A 22,185-nucleotide genomic window follows, 5' to 3' on the forward strand; every position below is an offset into this window, starting at 1 on the left:
GAGTTGCGCAAGTAAATGCATGAGATGACGAGGGAGGAGAGGAGGGGGCAAGAGAAGAAGACACAAATGCAATGGCGCCCACTCCTCCAACGTTACGACTTTCCAAGGACGTTTATGAGAAAAAGTACTGGCTGTCCCTCAGGACACTAACATCGAACTCGCCCCTGGGCGGGACCGGCGGAAAGGTAACTGGCAGCCAAAACTTGCGGACAGCTCTTCCACTATTGTTTGCCTTCGGCGCCTTTGGCGGCTCCTTGGTTGCCTTCTCACTGGCCTTCTTCTTTGCCTCATGCGCAGCCAGCTCGGCCTCGTCGTCAATGTCCTGCTCCTCGGGGAGCTCGACATCCTCGTCGCCCTCGTCGATGTCGTCGATGCTGGTCGGGTCAACCGGCGCCTTGCGCGAGCCGCTGTCATCTTGCTGGCCCAGCTTGATAATGCCGCTGTCGGACGGCGCTTTGAGCCACTCGGGGTGTTTGGCCGCCGCCTCTTCGTACATGGCGCCTGGCGTAACCATCTTGCGGCCTTGTTCGCGCTCTTCTTCCTTGTCGCTCTGCAGGAGCTGGTAACGCTTGCGCTCCAGGCACAGCTCTTGTAGCATCTTGATTTTGCCCACATTGCGCCATTCCTGGATCTTTGCCGCGAGTGACGATGAGAGGGGAACGGACGCGAGGTACATGGAGCCCTTGTAGCGGACGGTGAATTCTTCGTGCAAGCGGCCGATGATGTCCTCGGAATGCATGGCTACAAAGGCATCACGCAGGACTCGGTTCATGAGGGGAATGTCGGCGGCGTGCGTCCAGAAGGAGTCGTGGACGGATGAGAATGTCAAGCCCACTTCGTTGCTCTTGATGGCTGACAGAAACATGTGCGATGCGTCGAGTGAGTGGATGAAGTTGGGGGGGAAAGCCTGCAGCTGTTTTCTCTTGTTGACGGCATCAACTGAGTCCGGGTTCTTGAGACTCATGCTTTGCACCTTCGTGATGACTTGCTTAGCCTTGGTGGTGCGGTATGGCTGCACCACGGGCATCTTCAGCGGCGTGGTCCAGATGACTGGAGATCGGAAATGGAGTCTGATGTTTGAAGAGTTGATCTTGTCGGTCCAATTAGAGTTGCCCTTGTCGACCCAATCCGGCTTTTCCCTTTGCTCCTTTGATAATATCCTTTCACCTTTCTTGTCCTTGTTGCCACGCCCTTTGATTTTGAAGCGACCAGTTTGGGTAAGTTCGGCTGCCTTTTTGCTCTCAAGGAGCCTCGATTCAATGTACTTGACTTGCTCGGGTGAGAGACTTGTGGAGATGCGATCGGCACAGACTCCAAGCCATTCCTGAATCGCCTGAGCACCGTTGAACATTCGCCCAAGAGCCTTGAAGATTAGCTTGGCAACGTAGGACGCCAACCACATCGCACCACCAGCTTTGGTCAACTCTGAATCGGTCATAATATCCTCGAGACGGTTCTGGACCTGTTCCCGAGCACCTGCAAATGTGACTCCGTAGACGTTGGTCATCACTGTCTGCTTGACGACTTTGCGAGTGATTTTACCGTTGAGCACAATCGCTTGATTTTTACCATTTGCAGCGTCTTCGGCCACATCCGCCTTGACCATGTCAGCCACTGCGGTATAAATGTCGGAGGGCTTGTCGCCAGGCTCCAGGTTGACCTGTGCAGCACCAGCTTTGTCACCACCAAGGGCTGCGTAGTGTTGCAAACCATTACAAGTTCCGTCCTGATGCACTGGAAGATGCGAGACGAAGCTCGTGGGATCCGGAGAGTCAAAGGCATGCTTCAATTCGTAGCACGTGGCCAAACACTGCCAAGGGTCCTCGGCGTTGAGCCACCATCGGTTTCCGGTCAGAGGCTTTTCGGCAGAGTCGTAAACGTCGCTCAAATGCTCCATGGCGAACTCCTCCCGGTCAGACAAACTCGCCTTGTCGAAACCATAGACGTTTGCTAAATGAATCTTGAGCCATTTCAAGCCGGTCGTTCCGAGCTCTTTGCCCTTTGCAAATGTGAGCAGACCTCTGGCCATATCGGCACCCATGTGATTGAGTAGCGCAGGAAGAGGATAAGCTCGGCCGCGAAAGTCCATGTTGTGAGGAAAGTAGAAGATCTCGTCCTTGAAAGCATGAGCGACTTCGAGTTGGAAGTTTTGGAAACAGCGCTGCGAGTGATATGCGGCTCTCAAATTGCTGGCCTTTTGCTTTTCGACCATGTATTTGGCTTGCTCTTTTCTGCTGGCATCGGGACCAGGGTCGGGCGGATCCGCAACATGCGGATTCTCTGGAGCAATCGATGCCAACTCTTCTCCGCTGTTCCACACATCAATGACGACTCTGAAAACGTCGTGGTTTACTCGCCACGCGGTCTTTCCCAAAACCGTGAGTCCATGCAGCACATCTTTCATATCTCCTCTTTGCACCGCCGCCAAGCAGTAAAGCCGTTGATCGTCACTTGAAGTCGTTTTGATCACGGCTTCAGGGTACCGTAAATAACCACCGCGCTTGAACCCAGTCCAAGGCAAAGGCTCCACAACCATAGGGTATTTGGAGCCAATAGAACCGCGAATAGGCTCTCGCTTCAATTTGTCCCGGACGACATGATGCATTTTGATGATTCCCGTCTTTCGACCCTTTTTGTATTCGGACATGTGAAAGAATGCTGGTTCGTTGACTGTGTATTGTTTTCCAGATTCTGGATCCACACGGTCGACTGAAATCTTGGCATTCTCCAAAACTTTCGCCAATAAAATGGCACCGACTTTGGCTCTCAAAGTCTGGCTCCATTCTGTGGATTTGAGTTCGTTCAATTGTTCAAACGAACGTTCGACAAGCTTTGAGTCGCTGAGCGTCTCCTGGTCCTCTGAAGACGGGGCGGACTCAGCGGCAGGGAACTCTGGGCTTAAGTCGTTGCTCACAGACAGAGCGTATTCGTCGGACAAGTGTTTTCCCAAATCCATACAGATTTGAGACACCTTAACGCCATCTTGAGTCCTTCTGGCACCAAACGCTGGTATCAAAATAAGCATTGTGATGGCCGCCAGTTTTTCGGCGGAAAACCCCTCCAGATGTGTGCCATACAAAAGGCGATCTTTATCAGCCGACTTTTTGTCATTTATGGCTTCAAGGCATAGCTTCAGCTCCTCTTTCATGGCCGGAACCAATGCAGAGTACCACTGCCACATTAGAGCCTCCATGGGTTTTGTGGATAATGCCGAAGTGATGCCCAGTTTTTGCATGTTTTCGTTCTCAGTCCGCCAGCGCAGGACGGCCGCATCAACTCCATCTTCTTCGAGGCGCAATTGCCGCTGGCGATTCCACAGGTGATCCTTCTGCTCCTTTGTAAGATCATAAAATTCGTCCGGATAAGGAATTTCCTTCAACATGTCCTCGGAGTCGAGAAATAAAGAGAGTGATTTCTTGACCGTCTCCAAACCAGAGCCCTTCTGCTGTACCGATCTGAGTGCTGGGAGGCTCGAGGTCTTCGGCTTGCTAATCCCTTCAGGCGTTGATTTTGGGACGGGAAAAAGCGCTTTCTTTGCCCCTGCTTGATCCCCGTGGTCTTGGGCGGACTCGAAAAATTCGGGAACCTCTCGTCGCAGCGTGACATTTTCGTCCTCGGTGAAAAGTTCCGGATTTCTCAGTGTCTCCGCCTTGAATTCTCTTGACCTGCTTGCCAATTCAAACAGTTTCCTCAAAGATCTTGTCAATTTAAGACCATCCTGCTCAGCCACGCACGCCTTTATCAAGATCACAAAGGTTTTCTGATTCGCGGGTATCTCGTGCTCCGTCATGTTGACCATGTACCATCTGAACATTTTGGTAAAGTCGTAGCCAGGTTGTTGTCGCAGGATCATCTGCAGGTAAACGACCAAGTATGTGTTGTGGGCATTTGTGAGCTCGACTGCACCACTGTTGTATACTTCGCGCAGCCGGGAAAGAATCTGCTCGGCTCTATCCATGCGTCGGACGCGCAAGCTTGCGGTGAGGTTTGAGAATAGATCATAGGGATCGCCGCCAATACCACGGACATAGTGTAGGCGTGGAGCAGGTGTGGTCACTTCTTGACGGACAATGAGAGGTCGAAGTTGTCTGGACGTGTCAATCGGATATGTCTGATCGTACGGTTTCGGCGATTCTGCTGCGCTGGCGGCCGTGGCGACGGAGCGCGTCTGTGTCGAAGGAAATAATTGCGAAGGCTGAGCTCCGTCGTCTTTGCGCCTGCGCGCTGCCATGGAATTGGATGTCCATGTTGCCGAGTGAATCGAAGCTCTAGCAAAAACGATACGATTTGGCGGCGTGCACAAATGGAAGGATTGGTGTTGTGTTCGCGGCCTCGCGAGGCGCGAGAGCATGGCGAATTGCTACGTTAGCCAGCAGATTCGCGTGTGCGGCAACTCCGGAGGAAATGTGAGGACTAAATCGTGCGAATTATGAGGCGCGCAGGCAGGAGAGTTCGAGGAGGTAGCGAATGTGATTTGAGAGGCGGGTTCGCATGGGCAATGAATTGGCGGAGGTTGTGGAAATCGACGTATAGTAGATGGCAAAAAAGTCGACGACGCCAGCATCCAGCAGCGGGCGGCGAAAGCACACACCGCCCAGCGGCCAGAGACCCTCGCGCGCGGCACTCCCGAGCTCTCGCATCGCCCGGTGGACGCGTCCAACAACCATACCGTCTCAATTTTTGTTTGCTCCATATATTTAAGAGTCGGTTGTAATGGTTTCTTCCTATTGACCTGATATCTAGCGCCACGCATGCTTCGTCGCAGGAATTTCATCAACATGACCACACGCCAACAGTGCCGTCTCTTCTACCTTCGACCAAATAACCGTCTCTAATCCTGACCTTTTCTATCGTCGCCGACGCCGCCGTGTTGCTCTCCTTGTTGGCGCCTGGTCCACAGTTCCAGTGATTACCTTCGGTCTTGTCGTAGACCTTGACCACATCTTCGCCGGCTGCGGCCGCGATCCTCCTCGCATCAAACATTAAACTCGTGACGGGGTGGTCGTAGGCATACGCGTCGTAAATTGAACCCATGCGGAGATCCCAAATCTGTTTCAATGATTAGCACTTGTAAACATCAAGTCTGCAAAGCCACAGAAAACTTACTCGAATACTCCTGTCCAAACTGCCAGTCACAAGGTGCACGTCGTCAAATTGTAAGGCCGTCACAGGTCCAGTATGGCCCACAAGACTCCGATGCACCTGTCCGCTTCTCAGGTCCCATAAACGGACCATTCCATCGGCCGTGCCGCAAGCTAGTGCTGCGTCAAAGCATTGCAAAGCGCCAACAAAATCGGCCGACGCGTCAGGCGCGCGACCAGTCTGGCGCCAGCCCTCGCCCGGGGCAAGAGTAGATGAAGCTTGAGCGGCTGCCCAAAGCACGTCCAAGGTTTGTACGCAGCGACCCTTGACAAGATCCCACTGCCGGAGCGTCTTGTCTGCCGAGCCCGACACAAGAGTATCGCCCCGGAAGTAGAGCGCCGTGACTTCTGCAACGTGGGCATCAAGAGTAAACAAGGGGCAGTCTTGCATGCTGTCAGGGGGAGGAGGGGGAATGGCGTCTTCGGGATTCTCGAAGGAACTCAGCGCAGCATCCTCATCCTCTTCGTCGTGTCTGTTGTCTCTGGGGGCGTATTCTGCGCGGCTCAAATCCCATAGGCGGATGGTGGCGTCCATGGATCCCGTGGCCACAATGTTGTCCTCGACCTGAAGACAGCGGACAGAAGAGAGATGCCCTTCGAGAAGGCCCATGCAGCGTCCGGCGTTCAAGTCCCATACCTTGACAGTGTCATCCATGGAGGCAGTGACGGCAGTACCGAAAGGCATGTCAAAATCTAGGGCAGTAACAACGTCACCATGAGCCGGTAGTTCCATGATTTTGGATCCAGGCTCAAGGTGCTCGTGCAACACAGGCATCGATATTCGGCGGTGAGTCTTGCGCTTCTTCTTCTCCTTCGGAGACTGTGCCGGTAGTTTTTCATAGATGGATTCGGACATGAAGCCAGGTGACCCTTCTGGATCGCCATCGGACCCGGCGACAGTAACGGTTGGGGTTTCTGGGGACCTTTGCGAAATCTGGGCCTGCTCCTCGAGCTCTTCTTCCATATCTTCCAACTTGCTCCCCACGTCTTGAAGCTCATGCTCAAGTTCCGACTCTTCCCGTTCCAAATCGGCCAGTCTGTCAAGAACGATCCGGCGCATCACATTCAGGTTTGCTATCTTCTGGTCAATCTCCTTGATCTCTGTGCTGCACATGTTCTTCCGCACCCCCATCATTTCGAGACGGCGAGTGAGATGGCGCTTGTCTTTCTTAAGCCTGTCCAGAGTCGGTGGTCCCGTAGACTCGTCATCGCTGCCATCGTTGTGGTCTAACAATCTCTGTCCCCTTGAGTTGTGTTTGGGACCCCGCCGTTTTCGGTGGTGATGCTTCTCCTCTTCTGCCGTCGCTTGAAAACCCTGGAACAGTGAATACGCTGGACCGGTTTCAGGAATATCTGCTAGAAGCTCGTCGGGGAGGTAGGATAGGGCTCGCTGCTGTATTTCAGGGACAGAGAGTTTGGATCTCACGAGTTCCCTCGGCGTCGTTTGGGCGAAACTGAAGACCGATCTTTGGAGTCCGGGCCGCCGAAGCTCGCGGTGGAGCTCGCCGAGAGCATTCTGATAATGGTGACTGATGCCTCCTTCGGGTCCCATCAAGTGGTTTGCGGTGGCTGTGACTTTTCGACCAAACGCTTCGAGTTGACGTGACTGCTACAAAATTAGCCACGAAGCGATCCAGACCTCAATTGGCTGTGCGATAAGCATACAGCGAATACATCCTCATCGTCAGCGCCCGAGGGTGACGTCGGTCTTGGTCTACTAGCTCTGCCGCGGGGCGAATCGTCTCTGCCAGAGGTGGCCATGGGATGGGTAGATTGAGTTGGGAGAGCGCGCGACAAAGCAAATTCCGATTAGAGCGCAGCGGCCATCGTGGCGCGGCTGGCTGCTCGATGAGGGTCCTTCTTTTGGAAATGCTGTGTCGGAGCAAAGCCGGATCGTGGCGAGTCGCGTGCGTGTCTTGGAGCCGGCTTGTGGGTTGTGTAGCTCGAGGAAGTTGCATCATCCCGGGGTGCTCGCAACTGCCGCAACCTGGACGCTCGGCAACCGAGCAACACCTGGACCTGCATGCTGACCGCCGGCCTCTCTCTCTCCAACATGCAATATACACCTCAGCCTTCTCTCCCGGGAGCGTCGCCTAGGCCAATTCAATGATGGACACTGCTGTAGGCCTTACCGACGCCGAATCGGTACTCGATTTGGCAAACATTCGTTCTACGCTCATGTACCGGACCCCGCTACCGTGGCTTGCGATGCGCGATACTGACCTGTGGCGCAGCCGTTTGGAAGACACCATCACCATCTACCTCATTGAGCGTGTGCAGTACCCGTTGAACCGCTCCGTCTACGTCCCCGGCGCAATCCAAGTCCCCGACGAAAAGCTCAGCTTCTTGGACTGGCTCCTCTGCGAACAGGAACGCCTTCATTCCCGCCTTCGCCGCTACCAAGCTCCCGACGAGTACCCTTTCTTCCCCAACGCAGTGCGCACTCCTGTGCTCCAGCCTCTGGACTACCCGCCCGTTCTGCATCCGAACAATGTCAATGTGAACGACAAGCTCAAAGACGTTTACATCAATCGTATCCTCCCAGCGGCTTGCGCAAAGCCGAACGGCAACGCGGAAAGCGAGAACAAATCCCACTATGGCTCGACAGCTGTGAATGACATTGCTTGCCTGCAAGCACTTTCGCGAAGGATCCACTACGGCAAGTTCGTGGCGGAATCAAAGTTTAGAAAAGAAACGGAGCGCTTTGTCAAGCTCATCAAAGCGGAGGACCGCAAGGGAATTGACGACGCCATTACGGACGCAGCGGTTGAGAAGAAGGTGCTTGAGAGACTGAGAAAGAAGGCGACAAACTACGGAGCTGATCCCGAAAACCCGACGGCCACACCACCCAAGATTGACGTCGAAGCTGTGGTGACGATGTACAAGGTATTTGGCTACGCTGCCTAGCTCTTGAGACCGTGATGGCAACGTGCGTGCTAACCTGATGCGCAGGACTATGTCATCCCTTTGACAAAGGAGGTCGAGGTCGAATACTTGATGCAGCGCCTTATTGGAACGGAGTGGGAGTAAGCCCAAGCTACCCCACTCTTGGTATTCTGTATAGAAAGACATGATAGACACGCCGAAGGCCTTAAGATTCATGCATGGGGGATGGGACGCCCGTATCACTGGTAGCCCTGTGATCTCAGGAAGAGACCAAGGAGTTGAACTTGGACCCTGTGTCACGCGGACAAGCGTTTTGGACCTTGCAGCCTACCTTACACACGGGCGATATAGAAAAAGGCAGCGCTTGTAGATGTTTGGACAGCAGCATGCGCTGTCTAGACACATGGAGACTTTTACAGACTTTCGAGATAACTGAATAATTCCACACTGATCACTGTGAATGAACTGTTCCTGTAGTACAAGGGATTCTAGAAGAGGAGCGAACGGAAAATGTCTTGTGGCGGTGCACATGCGTCATCGCGCCTTCCGCCGTTTAACGCCTCAACCCTGCCCGATGCCTGTGCCTGTCGCTCAGGTTATTCTTCCCTCATAAGCACCCTTCCTCTCCGCTCCTCCCTCGCTCAACCTCCAAGATTCTCTCCGTCACGCTTTCTCAAGTGACATCGTGAAAAGAGCCATGTGCGGAACGGATATTTTTCTTGCGGTCTTGGCCGTACTCTTTCCACCGCTCCCCGGTAAGTCTCCATCGGCAGGCCCCCGCATCGTCCGTAGGCAGGCATCTTGCATCCACCAGCATGGACCGTCCTCTCCACCACCGTGCGCAGGCCAAATCAAGTCAACGACGATACTAACGCTCGCATAGTTTGGGTCAAGCGCGGCGTCTGCAGCGCCGACTCGCTCATCAACATCGCCCTCTGCTGCCTAGGCCTGCTCCCCGGCCTTCTCCACGCTTGGTGGGTTATCTACGCCTACCCGGACCCAGACTACGAGTATGAGCGCGTCGACTCCGAGGCTCCAGGCCATGTCACCTACTACTACGTCGCCCATGGCCCTACGCCCCAGAACACGGTCAGGGGCCAGCCCAAGCCGCACCCCCAGCCGCGCTACGGCGCCACCGGAGCGGGCATGCCATCCAGCAACCAGCAGCAGTTTCCCGGACAGCAGGTCGGAACTACGAACAGCTTTGTGCCGCAGCAAGGTGGGCAAGGCGACTCTGATGCGGGTGGCTCGAACCAGGCGCCTCCGCCTTCGTACCAGGAAGCTGTGAGGGGGGACAACAAGATTCAGACGTAATGTTGTTTGGCAGATGGCATATTGGAGTGCAAGGTGTCGAATAGTCTACAAGGCTTGGAGACGGCGTTCGATGGACTTGACTTTCATATTTGGTACGGCTAGCGTTGTCTGGCTCAATGTTTCATTGGTGATGGTTTGAATACTCATCTCATTAGCAAGATTCTAGCGCAGTGCCTCATGAATTCGAAAACGCTGCAAATTGACCTTTCAGTCACCAGCCGCCCATTCCAAACGCCAAGAAGTAGAACTCCTCCTGGCCGTAAACATGTTTCGTCGTCTCATTTCATCCCACCAGCTCCCGTGATGGTGAGCATCTTGATATTACCCAGCAATCTTTTTCGAGGACAATTGTCAGACTTCAAGCTCTTTCGTAAACCGTGACTTCAGTCGGCATATCAGGCTCCAGTTCAATGTTTTGAAGCACCTCCAAGCTCTTTTCCCACGGCACCCCGAAAAGACCCGAGTTGATTTTACAAATTCTGAGTTCGGCAACCTCTCCACCGTTCTTCTTCACATCCGCGATCTGGCGCAGCAAGTCGACCATCGCAGGTCCCGTATTGCTGAGAATCATGTCGGGCGTGTCCTTGCGTCTGCCGTAGCCACCACTCGTGAAGAGATTGCCAACGTAGTGCTTCTTGGGCTCATCCAAGGGCGGGATCAGCTGTGCAGTGCCAACCTGGGCCATGCCATTGGAACCACTCTTGCAGAAGTCTTCGTGTTTCTTGTGCGCGTTGGGATAGTGCTGTCTGAATGCTCCTGCGATGCCTGCGCCCCAGTTGCCGTAGCAATTGCAGGCATGGATGAGGACCGAGTTGGGCGGAGCTGCGAAGATGTCGCCAATGACTTCTTTGACTGCCAGAGTTTTCTTTTGGCCGTCGTTGGCGGTGATGGGCTGCGTAGCAGTACTCTCGGGCATCTCGGGCGTAGCGCGGCGATGGTTCTGCACGGGTGAGGATTGGAGGTGACGCTTTGGCCGCGCAAAGTTAGTGATTTTGGATCCGACGACGCGTTGATGGGAGGCAAGCGATCTGGGTCCCCACGAGATCAGAGGGATTGCAGACATGTGCAGGCCGATGTGGTGATGAGAATAGAGACGACGATCTGGAGTTGGAAGGAAACTTGGACTGGGTTGACGGGCGAGGTGCGCCGACCAATCACAGCGATCAGGTTCCGAATTAGAGGCCGAATGGCCGGAGTCGATTTCTACCTCTATCCGTACCTCAGCCCTCCAAACCTATCCAAGTGCCACCCCATCCACCTCCCACGCCCGCTGCCTCCCATCGGCCACATCTCTCCTCTCAACCATGCCGGCCCTCAGCACGACCGCTAGCGCGCTGGTCCGCTCGACCGCCCGCGCCCAATTGCCTGCTCTCCGCGCCGCGTCTGCTACCGCCCTCGCCGTGCAAAACCGTACCGTCACCTCCGCAACCGCATCCTTCGAGAGCCCTTTCAAGGGTGGCTCTGCCTCGAGGACTACCGACATCCCCGTCGCCAAATGGAAGAAGTACCGCAACAGCGGCGGTGAGACCGGCCAAAAGGTCTTCCAATACTTCATGGTCGGCACCATGGGCGCCATCTCCGCCATGGGTGCAAAGAACACTGTGCAAGGTGGGTATTTTGGCTCGTCGCGAAGGATTGAGGTGCAGCAAACAAAGTTCTGAACAAGGCTGGCGTTTCTGCGAGCGATTGGGAGCCCGTTGCTTACACGGCTTGATTCCAGACTTCCTCATGAACATGTCGGCCTCTGCCGACGTTTTGGCCCAGGCCAAGGTCGAACTCGACCTCTCCGCCATCCCCGAGGGCAAGAACGTAAGTTGCGATTGAGCAATTGGCAGAAGACATAAGTTTCTGATCGCTCCCCAGGTCATCATCAAGTGGAGAGGCAAGCCCGTCTTCATCCGCCACCGTACCGCCGACGAGATCAAGGAGGCCGAGGACGCCAAGTGGGAAGGCCTGCGCGACCCGCAGCCCGACTCTGACCGTGTGAAGCAGCCGGAGTGGTTGATTATGCTTGGTAAGCGCATCGCGGCAGGAGACGCGGTCCGGGGCGATGGAGCTAACATTTTTGCGTCTAGGTGTCTGCACCCACCTTGGTTGTGTCCCCATCGGCGAGGCTGGTGAATTCGGCGGTTGGTTCTGCCCCTGCCACGGTTCTCACTACGACATCTCGGGCCGCATCCGCAAGGGCCCTGCGCCGCTCAACCTCGAGGTCCCCGAGTACGACTTCCCCGAGGAGGGCAAGGTCGTCATCGGTTAAGCAGGATAGACAACGAGAGACCGTTTTTTCGATTGACATTGCAACGAGAGCGCCATAGATGGAGTGGGGTTCTGTGTTGATAAGCTGGGTTGGGAAAAAGAGTGCCGATGCCTCCCACATAGCTATCTTTTTGAAGCTATAGCCGTGAACTCTCTTCTCATTGGCACCGCTCGGCAGGGAAAAGAGGCGGGTGGTGCTTGTATAATCTCATTCTCCTTTGTTCAGCGTGCCTTTGATTCCCGAGGAAGGAACTTGAGAGAAATAGATTTTTGTTTCGTTACCTTCACACTGGATCCAGGTACCTAAAAATTGTGAATAGAGACTGGACGCTGCATGAATGAGGAACTATGCGCATAGAAAACCAACTGGAGCTTTCTTAAACAACCTTCAGTGTCGCGGCCGATCCAGCTGTTCTACTCGACAGGGCCACCCAACGCGCAGCCAATCACGCGGCGCTGAGAAACCAGCTAGCCCACTCGACGACCCAAGTGCGAGGCTCGGCCATCAGGTCTCTACCGAGAGCCACTCCACCAACCAAACGAACGTCGCCCGAAACGAGCATCAGAACCTCATATTCGACCGAAATCAAGAAATCACATGGTCCCGCGTGCGACGGCGGCATTGTTGATAACCTGCGCGACGGGCGATTGAAAGAGCGAGGATTCTTTTGAAGAGGCCTACTGCTACCATCATGGTTTACTACTTTAGCAGCAACACCGTGTCGCCGGCGGCCTTCATCTATGTCGGCAAGGACAAGGTTGAGAGTGCGTTTGGCCCTTCAGTCTTTTTGTCTCTGTTTTTGCGTATTCTTCTCGTCCGCGTCAATTTTTCATCTCCATGTTTATTGTCACAAGGTTTCAGAGTCTTGATTTGTTTTTTTCTGGCTTTTCTGGCTTTGCGTTCTTCTTCCTACCATCCACCTCGCTCGACTCCTGGGTTGTGCGATGCACTTTTTAAGATCGTCAGAGGGGAACCTGATGCTAACTTTGTTGCTGCCGCTGCGTAGATGAAGACTTGATCAAGTACGGATGGGAAGAAGATGTGTGGTGAGTCTCAAGTTCCCAACTACGCCAATCGCACTCTCAACTCTGACCTTTGTCAAAGGGTACGTACTGCGCAACACCTTCTATTACACCTCGACAATCCGTCCGCTGGCTCAATTTGCTCCCTGCTTTCTTTTGGAAGCATGCATGATCAAGCAGACGCCAGGGGCACGTTGATGAAAGGAGAGTTGTTGTGAGCGATTTCTGAAAAATTGTTCTTGCGCAGTTCCACGTCGACAACCTCTCGTCGGCCCACATCTACCTGCGGCTGCCCGAGGGCTCGAGCTGGGAGGACATTCCCCAGGCGCTGCTGGAGGACTGCGCGCAGCTTACCAAGGCCAACAGTATTGAAGGTGCGTCTTTGGCATACAAAACAGGCCAAACTCATCTCCACACTTCCCACCTTTCCCAACCGTCTTCCTTCTCCTCTCCAACTCAATTCTAACCACCCCGACCCCCACCTCAACAGGCAACAAAAAGGACAACATCACCATCATCTACACGCCATGGTCGAACCTCAAAAAGGACGGCAGCATGGCCGTCGGCCAGGTCGGCTTCAAGGACAACAAGAAGGTCAAGCGCGTCTACGTCGCCGCGCGCGAAAACCCCATCGTCAACCGCCTCAACAAGACAAAGGTCGAGAAGTTCCCCGATCTGCGCATGGAGCGTGAGGACCGCCTCAAGGAGCTGCGCAAGAAGGATAGGGCGGCGGTCCAGGAGAGGGTGAGTCTTGTCCCCCTTGCCCCTTGCGAGTTTCTTGAGGTTCGCGGAGGCTTGCTGGGTTCCTGTTGTTGTGCTGGATGAGCGGGCGTGGGACCGAGTTGGCTGACACGCAAGCCCGTGCAGAAGAAGGAAGAGGCCCGCATTGCAAAGGAGAGGAAGGAGATGGCGTGGCGGAAGGACCACGCGTACGACGACGTGCATACCGAGGACAACCTGATGCAGTCGAGTAATCAGGACCGCGATGAGGATTTTCTGGATGACTTCATGTAGGGAGGCGGAGCAGAGTAGGGCATGCAGGGCAGGGCAGAGCGGGAGTTGATCGGGTGGCGTAAGACTCGGCAATAGTGCAATTAGGGATGGGTTCATGTTGCGAGGGCGATGTTGCCGTGGATGAGGATATTTTCTCTGCTTGTCATGCAGAGCATCTCGATCTCGTCCGCGCTGGCCCAGTATGAAGTTATTCGCACTCCGGCAGTGATTGCTGAGATGTCCGACGTTCTCATGCTTGTGGGAAGATTCGGGGAATGCTTCCTCTTTGAGATGCTGGCATCTGACATTCGACGGCGACGCGGGTATGAATGGACAAGCCTATTTCACTGTGAAGCTTCAATCTCATCTGCGAACATGCTGGCCCATCGCAAGATGTCCCCGGTAGTTCTGATGGTTGCTGAGTTGCATTGGAAGATTCTTCTCACTTGCACGCAGAATACTTCCTTTTTAGGTTGCTTATATTGGACTTGAGATATCTCTTTACATGTGACTGTGCTGGTATGTAGTTGTTGCTTACGCGCTGTGTTCTTCCCGATCGTCTGCTGACGTGAAGCAACGGCTACTATCCCTTGCCCATCGTGCCAGCGCATATTCTTGGAGGCAGATCTTTTCCCAATCATGGGCCTGAGAGCGCTGGAAATTCTGACGATTAGAATGCAGGATTTTGTACAGGGTGAGCCTCTTCGCTCATGCATTTCTGCAACGCCCTCGTGCTAGGATTCGCCGCAAGTGTCTGCTGCGGGACGTGGTCCTCTTCAGCTGTTTAACGCGAGTGCCATGGACAGTCGCTCTCTCCCTGGAAGAGGATTACTCAGGCCTGGCCATGGAAAATCCTCAAACAAGAACCTGGAGCGCACATGGGGGCTCAGGCACTGTGGACGGGGGTGGAGGACTGTTGCACTTGCCGCCGCCAAGAGACGTTCCACTAGGTCGGGTGATGATGTCTACTACCCACAGCAGAGTTGCTATCCTGGCCTAGCGGTCGTCATGTCGTATCGCCTGTGGGAGGCGTCCTCAGTCCGGTGTCTGTGGGAGGTGTCCGAGGTCCCTGTTGCGATCCAAAAGACAGCCCCTGAAGGCTTGAGCATTTCCTTCAATGCGCTCTCGCATTGTACCAAGCGCTTGGTTGAATTAATACATGGCCCTTCACCTAATGTATTGGTAGCTCTGCTGGAACGAGGCGTCGTAGGTCTTAGGCTGGTCGGGCAGGCACATGTTCATGCTCTCGTTTAGCATGCGGACTGTATGGTGGAAGGGCTCATACGCGGTCCTCGCGACCTGGGTCCAACTTGGATCACTAGCCCACTGTCAGCCAATGCTCGCTAGTGTTTCCCGGTAACTCACTTGGATTGTACCACCTCTCGAAAATTCTTGGACGTTTTGTAGCGACCCTCTGCTTTCCACATGCGCACGAGATTCTTGACGATTTGATGCTCCAGTCCTCTCTCTTCAGCCGCACCGCGCAGAAACTCGACCGTGTTGTCAATCTTGTCCTGGTCAAATGAGGCGGCGGCGTTCTTGCGGAAGAAGTGCCGGACGGTGTCGCGAACGACCCAGCGGGCGGGCTTTGAGTACTGCACAGCTCGTAGGGCCCAGGTGTATACGCGACGGTATTCGCGAAGGACCTGTGTTGTTTCCGGCGGCATTGATCCTTCGGGGCGATGGTCAACAGTTGTCGACTAGGTAGTGGATTCATCTCCAGTAGCTCAAAGGTCGGATCGGAGTCGGAATTGAGCCGGGGGCGCTAGTCGGTTTGTGCGAGCCGCCGCATCGGATGCGCGTGCACCACCTCGCAGGGCTGACTTGAACGTCGCCTCCTTCCCAACCATCAACCTCACAACTTCCTCGCCTCTGTGTCGCTGTTCTCGCTTTCCAGTGTCGCCGACACACAGAAGAGTCGGTCAGCGCTTGCAGCAGAGGCGACTCGTAGCTTCAACGCACCAGGCCGCGAGAGCCCTGTTTCGCGTCTCAACTCCGACTAACAACCTCAAGCGCATCTTCATCACCGGCATGATAAGCTGACAACATCACAATGGGGAGAGAACGTTCTGTGCGAGCTGGAAGCTCGTCGAGGACTGTCGGCCACAAAAAGAAAAAACCTTACAAAGTGGTCCTTGAATCCATCACCCAGAAAAAGAAGAAACTCCGTATAGCTGTCCGTCATTACCCATTTTCCTTGCTCATCACTTGCTACAGAAATTTTTGACCGTTGGACGCAGGACTCCTTCGAGGAGAACGCTCCATCTGGCTACACGTTCGTGCCCATCGGCAACGTGGAGGTCACGGAGCAATGCAAAGAATTTTGTCGGAAGCGAGGCCTCAAGGCCTACAATGTCTCTGTGGGGTTTCCAGGCAAATCCTTGGTATCGAATCGCTAATCATCGTTCTGTCAAGACGCATCCCAAGAGCTTCGCTAGAGCAGACCCCGAGAAGGTGTCATATCACCTCAATCGCGTGGGATTCCATTTTCCCAGCACCATTGTCGACCAAGCCATGAACTGGATCGGCATAGAGCTCAACGGTCGCAGCCGCGCCGGAATAGCTAACAACCTTGGCAGGCGCTTGAGGAGGTATGGCCAACAGCCTGAAAGGGTCGCTGTCATCACCGCCATGAAGGACCTCTTCCCCAAGATGCCACATGAGTCTGTCGACATCATCGTCGAGCATGCTTTCGAACAGGTACCTTGTTCACTGGCAGATTCTTTTGCGAAACTCTAACCGTCTTCTTTAAACAGGGCGCCAAGCGGGTAGGTAATGCGACCAACTTGTCTATCGAGCGACGTGTGCAAATGGCGGTGTTGGCCCATGTCAGACACCAGCACACCGACTATGATCGACTACTGAAAGAAGTCGGCTACATCGAGGCCCGCAAGAGGGTGGAGAGGCCATGCATTGAAAAGATCCTCGAGTGGAGAGGCGAGGCAAACGACGATGACGAGGAGATGGAGGATGACTTTCGCGAGATTATCGTCCTCGATGACGATGACGATGACGACAGTGAGGTCGAAGACTCTGGTTCTGGAAGCTCGACTCCGAGCATCGAGCTTGTCGCAAACGAGGCGACGGCTGATGATCTTGGTCCGCGCGATCCTGTCCGTGCTAGAAGCAGCTGGGCAGAGCCTCGCGCAGCACCAAGACCGATGCCGCGCCCGTTGGAGACTATCAGAGTTTCAGGGCCTTCCACTGCTCGCTATGCGCAAGAAAGACAGCCAAGGGCTTTTATCGAGCCCGCCCCTTCGGAATCACGACTGGGCCTCCGAGGCTTCGATGATCGAGGCCACGTCCGGTATTCTTCGTTCGCCCGGCATCAACATGTTCAAAAGGTTTGACACTCACTTATGGCAGGCTCATTCCCGTCGACCCTCCGCAACGAACGACTGCACATGCACGGCGTGATGTAAGTGCTGGTTGTGCCCGAGAGAGAAGATAGATGCTAACATTGCCAGGATGCACACTGGCCGTACGCTCGCCCGATTGCCAGAGTTGATCAAGAGTATCGAGACAGGTATGATCCAATGCCTCACCATCGCAGCTATGAATCGCACCCACTCCGTCCTGGAGCAAGCCCACACACTCGCCCACTAGAAAGTGTGCACACAAGTCAAGTCAGGCAAGAGCTTCCAAGCCCGCGGGACATTGCTGTGCCATCGATTGAAAATGAAGCGCCCCCATACTTGTCGCATCAAGAGCGAACGTTCATGCAAGCCTCCAAGGAGTCGGAGGTTGAGTTGATCGACTTGACTGGTACTCCGCCCAGGGAGCAGCCACGCGTTAGACCAGAGATGCACAATGGTTCTTCGCACAGCCAATATTCTCGCAATCCCAGTGGAGGTGGAATTCGCTATGAACACTCAGCCGGCATGCCGCATGGGCTAGATGGGACTCATCAACGCGATGTCGAAGTGCTTCAGCATGAATATCGCCTCCACCAGCATCGTCGTATCTATGAAGACCCGGCACAAACCAGGCTTGTTCGACAAGGTGTGGACACTCAAGTTCAATCACCTTCGACCGAACAAGTTTTGCACCGTGCCGCGGATCGACAATACGGCTTTGCTGAGCTGGCTCCTCGGCGTGTTGAATATCGGGAGCCGCCTCAGTACCACCACCCAAATCAGCTTGGCCCTCCACAACGCGCCCATGCTCTGATTCCGCTTGATACTGGCCGTGGATGGGATGATGTTCATTACAGAGCTCGTGATCCTCCGAGTGTCAACGCGCGTCAGATTGATCACGACGCAGGAGCTGCGTATATCAGAGTTGGTCGACCTGCGCAGCCTCAGTCATTCCACCAACCCTTTCCTTGAAGTTGCTACTTGTGACAGTGGAACTCTCCCGCAAAGTTTGTGATTCCATCAGGAAGAATGGCAATTGTCACGCCAGCAAAAGACCAAAGTGATCGTAAGGGACCCCCGATTTCGCGATACGTAACGCTGACCACTGCCCTTACTAATGCCACAGGAAGACTCCATCGGCACGACTCAGAAAGCAAACGGTCAATTAGGATGCCCTACTACCAGCATCAGCAAACCGACTTGCTTCCCAAGAGAAACAAAAGGAGACATGTATATTACGCCAGAGCCAAAAACGCTACCACACGACATCGACAATGCGGAAGTAGCCTCAGAGGGAAGGAAAAATGGGGAATGTGCATCGTGGGCGTCTCGAAGGCCGCGAAGGGAAAGGACAATCGGGGAGGGAACAGATCATGATTAAAACCATGGGTTGAGATAATGGCTCACATGGGCCATGGATGCCTCAGAGCTTCTTCGCACTGCTCGAAATAGCAAAGCATTCCGGTCCTTATCAAGATTCATACCAGACAAGCACGTGTACCGTCCACAGCTGTGATAGCTTCAAAAAAGCATGTCCGCGCTCTGCAGCAGCCTAAGCTCAAGCTCGGACTGTCGAGCATCCACCTCCCTCTCCTTCTTTTGGCCTAGACACGATTAAAGAAACAAAATGTCGAAGTGCGTATTGATCACCAAGTAACGTACCCAACCATCGACACATACTCCAGCACTTCATTCACTGGATTCTCCTGGCTTTCTGGTGCTCTTGGGGGGAAGATGATAGTGACTAGCGGGCGTAATGACAATGTGTTTGGAACTGTCGGCTTGTCTGCCTGTTTGACTGCCTGGTCGTCTATTCGCATATCACAATTACACGCCTAAGCCACCACACCTCATATCCCCCCTACCCGACGCGTGGAATCAATCGACACGAGGCGCGTTGGGATTCTATCATGCACTTTTTACCTTGTATGTCCATTTTTGATGTTTGCTGTTGCTTTGCTTGCTCGCAACTCTCGCTGGTCGTCGCAAATTAGTTCGATGTCGCCCATTTTGCCTTTTGGGCACCCAAGATCAACCTCTCAACAATATCGTCTTGCTGGCAACTGCGTGAGTCGATCCAAGACTCTTGAGCATTGTTGAAAATGAAACTACTACTTACTAGTTTTTGGATGCGTTGAAACCGATGTGCCGTCTGCCGAAATTATTTGTTGTCAAAAAGTCAAAGTCAAAAAAGTTCGCGAACATGTAACCAAATTAATCCTCTTCCCTTGACCCTCGCTTCTCTTTCACTGCCAATTTCAATTTTTTGCTGTCCTCAAATGCGCTCATCCCATCTCTATGAGTCGACAATCCAAGTAGGTACGAGGAAGACCTTCAAAAAGATGGCAAGTCTAAGAACCCGAATACTAGTATCCCAAAGCCAGTCAGTAAGTAACACGTTCCTGCCCAAGTAAGAGCACCGGCAGAGAAACACAAGGGAAGGAGCTCGGTTGAGACCTCCGTCGAAGTGCAGCTGCCCTTTTCGCTCTTCCGTCGGTCTGGTTTACCTCTGACTGTTTCTGATTGATCAAGGAAAGAGCGGTGGAGAGTTTGCGCGTTACCGTCACTTCACAATATTAAGACTGAGACCAGAAAGCCATTGAAGATTTCTCTTCTATTCAAGGGCAAGCCCGCGGAAAATTATTTGAGGACTTGATGGTGTCAAGCAGCACCCTCTAGGAACCATTTTGCCTCAATTGAGGTCCGAGAAGTACATTTCACAACCCCCCTCTGTCTCCAACACACGCCGATTGAGACACTCATATCTAGTCTGCGTCCAATCCATGGATCCACAGCAGAACAAGAACCGTGATGCCGCCATGCAGAAACCATCCGATGTCTCAGTCACTCTCGAAAACTTTCCGACCCACGCAGTTTCAGAACTTCCGTGTCTGAGCCATCGGAGGAAGACGCTGAGACACAGAATCTTTGTTCGCGAGAAACACATCGTGCGTGGTCTTTGCGACAGTTAGAACAGGAACTCTCAGCGCCTCTTTGCAGGGCAGGCGGAAACGCGGACGCGTGCCCTAGTTTCGACAGCTTGCAGTCAGTACCTGTGCAGCCTGACGTTCTCTCGACATGACATGAGCAATGACAACGGACATCCAGCGGTCCTCGCAACCACCATTGACCCCGAGAACGACGGAAAGACTACCCTCCAGCTTTCCGAGCACGCCCAGTGATGGCAGGCAGTCAAGGTAGGTACAGGGCGGCAAGAAGGGAGGCAGGCCCGGCCATCCATTCAATGCCCCATGCCAAGTTTCACGACAACACCTTGCCTTCCGGTTATTGAGACGACGGTCTGGCAAGTGACGTGACGTCTGCCAATCGGCGATCCGATGGAGCGAATGGCCCGAGTTGTTTGCAATCCATCCCGCGCAAGTGATGGACCGATTTTGCGCTGTGATAGGTTAGGCATTTGCTGGTTGGTAGGCATGCCGTTTGGCCATGCTTGTCCGTAGGCATCCAGCGCTCCGCGGCGCTGTCCGTACCGTCCGAAGAGTGATTTGCATACGGGCGGACTTCGCCGTAGATGCTAGCCTTCCGCAGACAGCGAGTCGTGGAAGGGGCAGAGGGTAGTCGGTTACGTCACGGCTCCCCTGAAGATGCCCTACAAACAACGACCGCAGTCGACGTTAGCCTCGCAAAAAGCGGCTCTGCATGCGCGTCACTCTGCATCAACAGCGACTACCCTTGCCGACTCTTCGTTCCTACCCGAACTATCCATCAACCATGTACCATGACTGCCAAGGATAGCCAAGCAAAAGCCAAGTTGCGATGCTTAATCCAACGTTCAGCGGACTGGCCGGCCCTGCTGCCAGTTGCAAGCCACAACCCGCGGGTGCACCCGCGCGCGCTGCCTCAGCCATGGATTGCCCAGCCGGACGCTCAATGTGACAAACATCCGCTCAGCAGCCAGACCCTTCAGCCATGATCCATGATGATCCATGCGCACTCGACAGCCGCGTCGACAACATCACTGGCAGTGCCAGAGGCAGGTTCGCCGAACTGGAGGCTGAAAAATGACAACCGCACGTTGAGCTCTGGAGCTTGACCTTGCTCCCCGGCCGGCGGGTGCTGCCTCTATCCGGAGGCTCAACTCGATATGGCTGCGATGGCCCAGCCCCCCTTGGCAGGGTACCGTTAAGTTGCTCTTCTCGAATGCCAACGCACCAGTCACCCATCATCCATCCGCTGAATTACTTCTTAATAGAGCAGTCGGAAGCGAGCAAATACGTGTCTGGGGACGATCAGCGCATCGCCATGGAGGTCCAATAGTTGATGGCAGCTGGCAGGCGCTCTTGGGCCGGGGCGTGTCCGGTTGCCCATCCGAGACGACGCATCCACGTTTTGCGGCTCCGGATGCCATTGAATGCGCAGAGGCGAACGTGCTGTTACATTCGCGCTTTGCAGCTATGTTGCGTCACTTCTCGCTTCTTCTTACAATGCGGCCACTCCGGCTGCTTAGTGCGCTAGTGCCAAGAACTCCATGCTGGCTGCTTGACTGCGTCGCTTCTTCGCTCTTGGCTGACAAACGTTGATTTGTTTCTCTGCATGCCGATTGGAACGGAACTTCGGAACCGGTGCTTGTCAAGGCGAAGAGCGACGGATGGCGTGAGCGTCTGGACGTGGTCGAGACCTGCACTGTGAACATTGACCAGGAGACCCCAGCGTTTGGAATTGGGATCAGGTCAGGATCCGTTGCTTTTTCGAGGAATCTGACATGTAGACGACAAGTGGGGGCGTACAGGTGCGCGTGCGGTAAACTCATGGGTATAGCCACGAGCTGGATGTCTCTGGAAGAGTTCCTCATACGATAGCGACCATTATCATTAGGACTGCTCTTTGTTAACCACAGATAAAAATTGCGGGGAGATTTTTTTACCTCGTGCCAGACGAGCATCTGGACTGAAAGTCATGAGTGCCCAGGATCCAATGATGAGCTCCAGGATCTCGTATTCATCCCCCCAGCCACGTCCAGAGCTGACAAAATGATCAGTTGCCTCTTTTCCAGCGCCGACAGTTTCAGAAAGCAAAGTGGCTTTTTTTCCATCTGTCTTGTTGGCTAGTTGCAAAATTTTCGATGGAGAAATTTCGTCTTCACAGGCAGCGCCTCTTTCGGCCGGCAAAAAGTTGAGCGTTCATCGTGCCGTCCCGAGCACATGCCAGCATCGAGTGTAAATATCATTTCCGCGGGCTCGAAGAGCGATGGAAAG

General features: G+C 54.1%; 10 protein-coding genes across 10 annotated transcripts; 6 read left to right on the top strand and 4 right to left on the bottom strand.

Moving 5' to 3' along the window:
• Nucleotides 1-112: 112 nt before the first annotated feature.
• Nucleotides 113-4,231, bottom strand: BKA78DRAFT_251689 (uncharacterized protein; the record flags this gene model as incomplete). Its single annotated transcript, XM_066884675.1, has 2 exons — nt 113-1,160; nt 1,266-4,231. 2 exons carry the CDS (start codon nt 4,229-4,231, stop codon nt 113-115), a joined length of 4,014 nt encoding a protein of 1,337 aa, XP_066744599.1.
• A 377-nt stretch (nt 4,232-4,608) lies between these two features.
• BKA78DRAFT_379953 (WD40-repeat-containing domain protein) lies at nt 4,609-7,113 on the bottom strand. Its single transcript, XM_066892958.1, has 3 exons — nt 6,807-7,113; nt 5,107-6,747; nt 4,609-5,049 (listed from the first exon to the last, which is right to left on the bottom strand). Exons 1-3 carry the CDS (start codon nt 6,900-6,902, stop codon nt 4,774-4,776), a joined length of 2,013 nt encoding a protein of 670 aa, XP_066744600.1. The 5' UTR covers nt 6,903-7,113; the 3' UTR covers nt 4,609-4,773.
• An 83-nt stretch (nt 7,114-7,196) lies between these two features.
• BKA78DRAFT_314991 (chorismate mutase) lies at nt 7,197-8,592 on the top strand. The gene is made up of 3 exons (XM_066888512.1): nt 7,197-7,321; nt 7,376-8,027; nt 8,094-8,592. Exons 1-3 carry the CDS (start codon nt 7,248-7,250, stop codon nt 8,169-8,171), a joined length of 804 nt encoding a protein of 267 aa, XP_066744601.1. The 5' UTR covers nt 7,197-7,247; the 3' UTR covers nt 8,172-8,592.
• BKA78DRAFT_139709 (stress response RCI peptide) lies at nt 8,562-9,520 on the top strand. The gene is made up of 2 exons (XM_066882737.1): nt 8,562-8,782; nt 8,911-9,520. Exons 1-2 carry the CDS (start codon nt 8,725-8,727, stop codon nt 9,339-9,341), a joined length of 489 nt encoding a protein of 162 aa, XP_066744602.1. The 5' UTR covers nt 8,562-8,724; the 3' UTR covers nt 9,342-9,520.
• On the bottom strand, nt 9,508-10,400 carry BKA78DRAFT_139749 (uncharacterized protein). Its single transcript, XM_066882738.1, has 2 exons — nt 10,382-10,400; nt 9,508-10,308 (listed from the first exon to the last, which is right to left on the bottom strand). Exon 2 carries the CDS (start codon nt 10,255-10,257, stop codon nt 9,700-9,702), a length of 558 nt encoding a protein of 185 aa, XP_066744603.1. The 5' UTR covers nt 10,258-10,308; nt 10,382-10,400; the 3' UTR covers nt 9,508-9,699.
• A 153-nt stretch (nt 10,401-10,553) lies between these two features.
• On the top strand, nt 10,554-12,024 carry BKA78DRAFT_314997 (Rieske [2Fe-2S] iron-sulfur domain-containing protein). The gene is made up of 4 exons (XM_066888513.1): nt 10,554-10,949; nt 11,062-11,150; nt 11,205-11,355; nt 11,417-12,024. The coding sequence occupies exons 1-4, from the start codon at nt 10,646-10,648 to the stop codon at nt 11,596-11,598; spliced, it is 726 nt and encodes a 241-aa protein (XP_066744604.1). The 5' UTR covers nt 10,554-10,645; the 3' UTR covers nt 11,599-12,024.
• Nucleotides 12,025-12,121: 97 nt separating this feature from the next.
• Nucleotides 12,122-14,069, top strand: BKA78DRAFT_314999 (uncharacterized protein). The gene is made up of 5 exons (XM_066888514.1): nt 12,122-12,362; nt 12,605-12,644; nt 12,867-12,994; nt 13,111-13,364; nt 13,488-14,069. Exons 1-5 carry the CDS (start codon nt 12,290-12,292, stop codon nt 13,632-13,634), a joined length of 642 nt encoding a protein of 213 aa, XP_066744605.1. The 5' UTR covers nt 12,122-12,289; the 3' UTR covers nt 13,635-14,069.
• A 534-nt stretch (nt 14,070-14,603) lies between these two features.
• On the bottom strand, nt 14,604-15,342 carry BKA78DRAFT_139772 (uncharacterized protein). The gene is made up of 2 exons (XM_066882739.1): nt 14,979-15,342; nt 14,604-14,931 (listed from the first exon to the last, which is right to left on the bottom strand). Exons 1-2 carry the CDS (start codon nt 15,278-15,280, stop codon nt 14,781-14,783), a joined length of 453 nt encoding a protein of 150 aa, XP_066744606.1. The 5' UTR covers nt 15,281-15,342; the 3' UTR covers nt 14,604-14,780.
• Nucleotides 15,343-15,448: 106 nt separating this feature from the next.
• On the top strand, nt 15,449-17,261 carry BKA78DRAFT_139813 (uncharacterized protein). Its single transcript, XM_066882740.1, has 5 exons — nt 15,449-15,789; nt 15,854-15,973; nt 16,029-16,313; nt 16,370-17,031; nt 17,081-17,261. The coding sequence occupies exons 1-4, from the start codon at nt 15,667-15,669 to the stop codon at nt 16,961-16,963; spliced, it is 1,122 nt and encodes a 373-aa protein (XP_066744607.1). The 5' UTR covers nt 15,449-15,666; the 3' UTR covers nt 16,964-17,031; nt 17,081-17,261.
• BKA78DRAFT_139820 (uncharacterized protein) lies at nt 16,772-18,416 on the top strand. The gene is made up of 3 exons (XM_066882741.1): nt 16,772-17,031; nt 17,081-18,035; nt 18,096-18,416. The coding sequence occupies exon 2, from the start codon at nt 17,150-17,152 to the stop codon at nt 17,939-17,941; it is 792 nt and encodes a 263-aa protein (XP_066744608.1). The 5' UTR covers nt 16,772-17,031; nt 17,081-17,149; the 3' UTR covers nt 17,942-18,035; nt 18,096-18,416.
• Nucleotides 18,417-22,185: the final 3,769 nt, after the last annotated feature.

Source organism: Phyllosticta capitalensis (assembly GCF_038381095.1).
Source record: "Phyllosticta capitalensis strain CBS 128856 chromosome Unknown BKA78scaffold_5, whole genome shotgun sequence".
In the NCBI taxonomy this organism is placed as follows: Eukaryota; Fungi; Ascomycota; class Dothideomycetes; order Botryosphaeriales; family Phyllostictaceae; genus Phyllosticta; species Phyllosticta capitalensis.

Bases quoted from the DNA above. Each gene is read 5' to 3' on its own strand.
- BKA78DRAFT_314997 (XM_066888513.1), top strand. From the start codon at position 10,646: ATGCCGGCCCTCAGCACGACCGCTAGCGCGCTGGTCCGCTCGACCGCC. The intron at 10,950-11,061 runs GTGGGTATTTTG...GCTTGATTCCAG, and splicing joins TGCAAAGAACACTGTGCAAG to ACTTCCTCATGAACATGTCG. The intron at 11,356-11,416 runs GTAAGCGCATCG...TTTTGCGTCTAG, and splicing joins GGAGTGGTTGATTATGCTTG to GTGTCTGCACCCACCTTGGT.
- BKA78DRAFT_139709 (XM_066882737.1), top strand. From the start codon at position 8,725: ATGTGCGGAACGGATATTTTTCTTGCGGTCTTGGCCGTACTCTTTCCA. The intron at 8,783-8,910 runs GTAAGTCTCCAT...ACGCTCGCATAG, and splicing joins ACTCTTTCCACCGCTCCCCG to TTTGGGTCAAGCGCGGCGTC.
- BKA78DRAFT_139772 (XM_066882739.1), bottom strand. From the start codon at position 15,280: ATGCCGCCGGAAACAACACAGGTCCTTCGCGAATACCGTCGCGTATAC. The intron at 14,932-14,978 runs GTGAGTTACCGG...ACAGTGGGCTAG, and splicing joins CGAGAGGTGGTACAATCCAA to TGATCCAAGTTGGACCCAGG.
- BKA78DRAFT_314991 (XM_066888512.1), top strand. From the start codon at position 7,248: ATGATGGACACTGCTGTAGGCCTTACCGACGCCGAATCGGTACTCGAT. The intron at 7,322-7,375 runs GTACCGGACCCC...CCTGTGGCGCAG, and splicing joins AACATTCGTTCTACGCTCAT to CCGTTTGGAAGACACCATCA. The intron at 8,028-8,093 runs GTATTTGGCTAC...CCTGATGCGCAG, and splicing joins CTGTGGTGACGATGTACAAG to GACTATGTCATCCCTTTGAC.
- BKA78DRAFT_139749 (XM_066882738.1), bottom strand. From the start codon at position 10,257: ATGCCCGAGAGTACTGCTACGCAGCCCATCACCGCCAACGACGGCCAA.
- BKA78DRAFT_314999 (XM_066888514.1), top strand. From the start codon at position 12,290: ATGGTTTACTACTTTAGCAGCAACACCGTGTCGCCGGCGGCCTTCATC. The intron at 12,645-12,866 runs GTGAGTCTCAAG...TGTTCTTGCGCA, and splicing joins GGATGGGAAGAAGATGTGTG to GTTCCACGTCGACAACCTCT. The intron at 13,365-13,487 runs GTGAGTCTTGTC...AAGCCCGTGCAG, and splicing joins GGGCGGCGGTCCAGGAGAGG to AAGAAGGAAGAGGCCCGCAT.
- BKA78DRAFT_139813 (XM_066882740.1), top strand. From the start codon at position 15,667: ATGGGGAGAGAACGTTCTGTGCGAGCTGGAAGCTCGTCGAGGACTGTC. The intron at 15,790-15,853 runs GTCCGTCATTAC...CGTTGGACGCAG, and splicing joins AGAAGAAACTCCGTATAGCT to GACTCCTTCGAGGAGAACGC. The intron at 15,974-16,028 runs GTGGGGTTTCCA...CGTTCTGTCAAG, and splicing joins TCAAGGCCTACAATGTCTCT to ACGCATCCCAAGAGCTTCGC.
- BKA78DRAFT_139820 (XM_066882741.1), top strand. From the start codon at position 17,150: ATGCCTCACCATCGCAGCTATGAATCGCACCCACTCCGTCCTGGAGCA.
- BKA78DRAFT_379953 (XM_066892958.1), bottom strand. From the start codon at position 6,902: ATGGCCACCTCTGGCAGAGACGATTCGCCCCGCGGCAGAGCTAGTAGA. The intron at 6,748-6,806 runs GTATGCTTATCG...ATTTTGTAGCAG, and splicing joins ACGATGAGGATGTATTCGCT to TCACGTCAACTCGAAGCGTT. The intron at 5,050-5,106 runs GTAAGTTTTCTG...TCATTGAAACAG, and splicing joins GTTTGGACAGGAGTATTCGA to ATTTGGGATCTCCGCATGGG.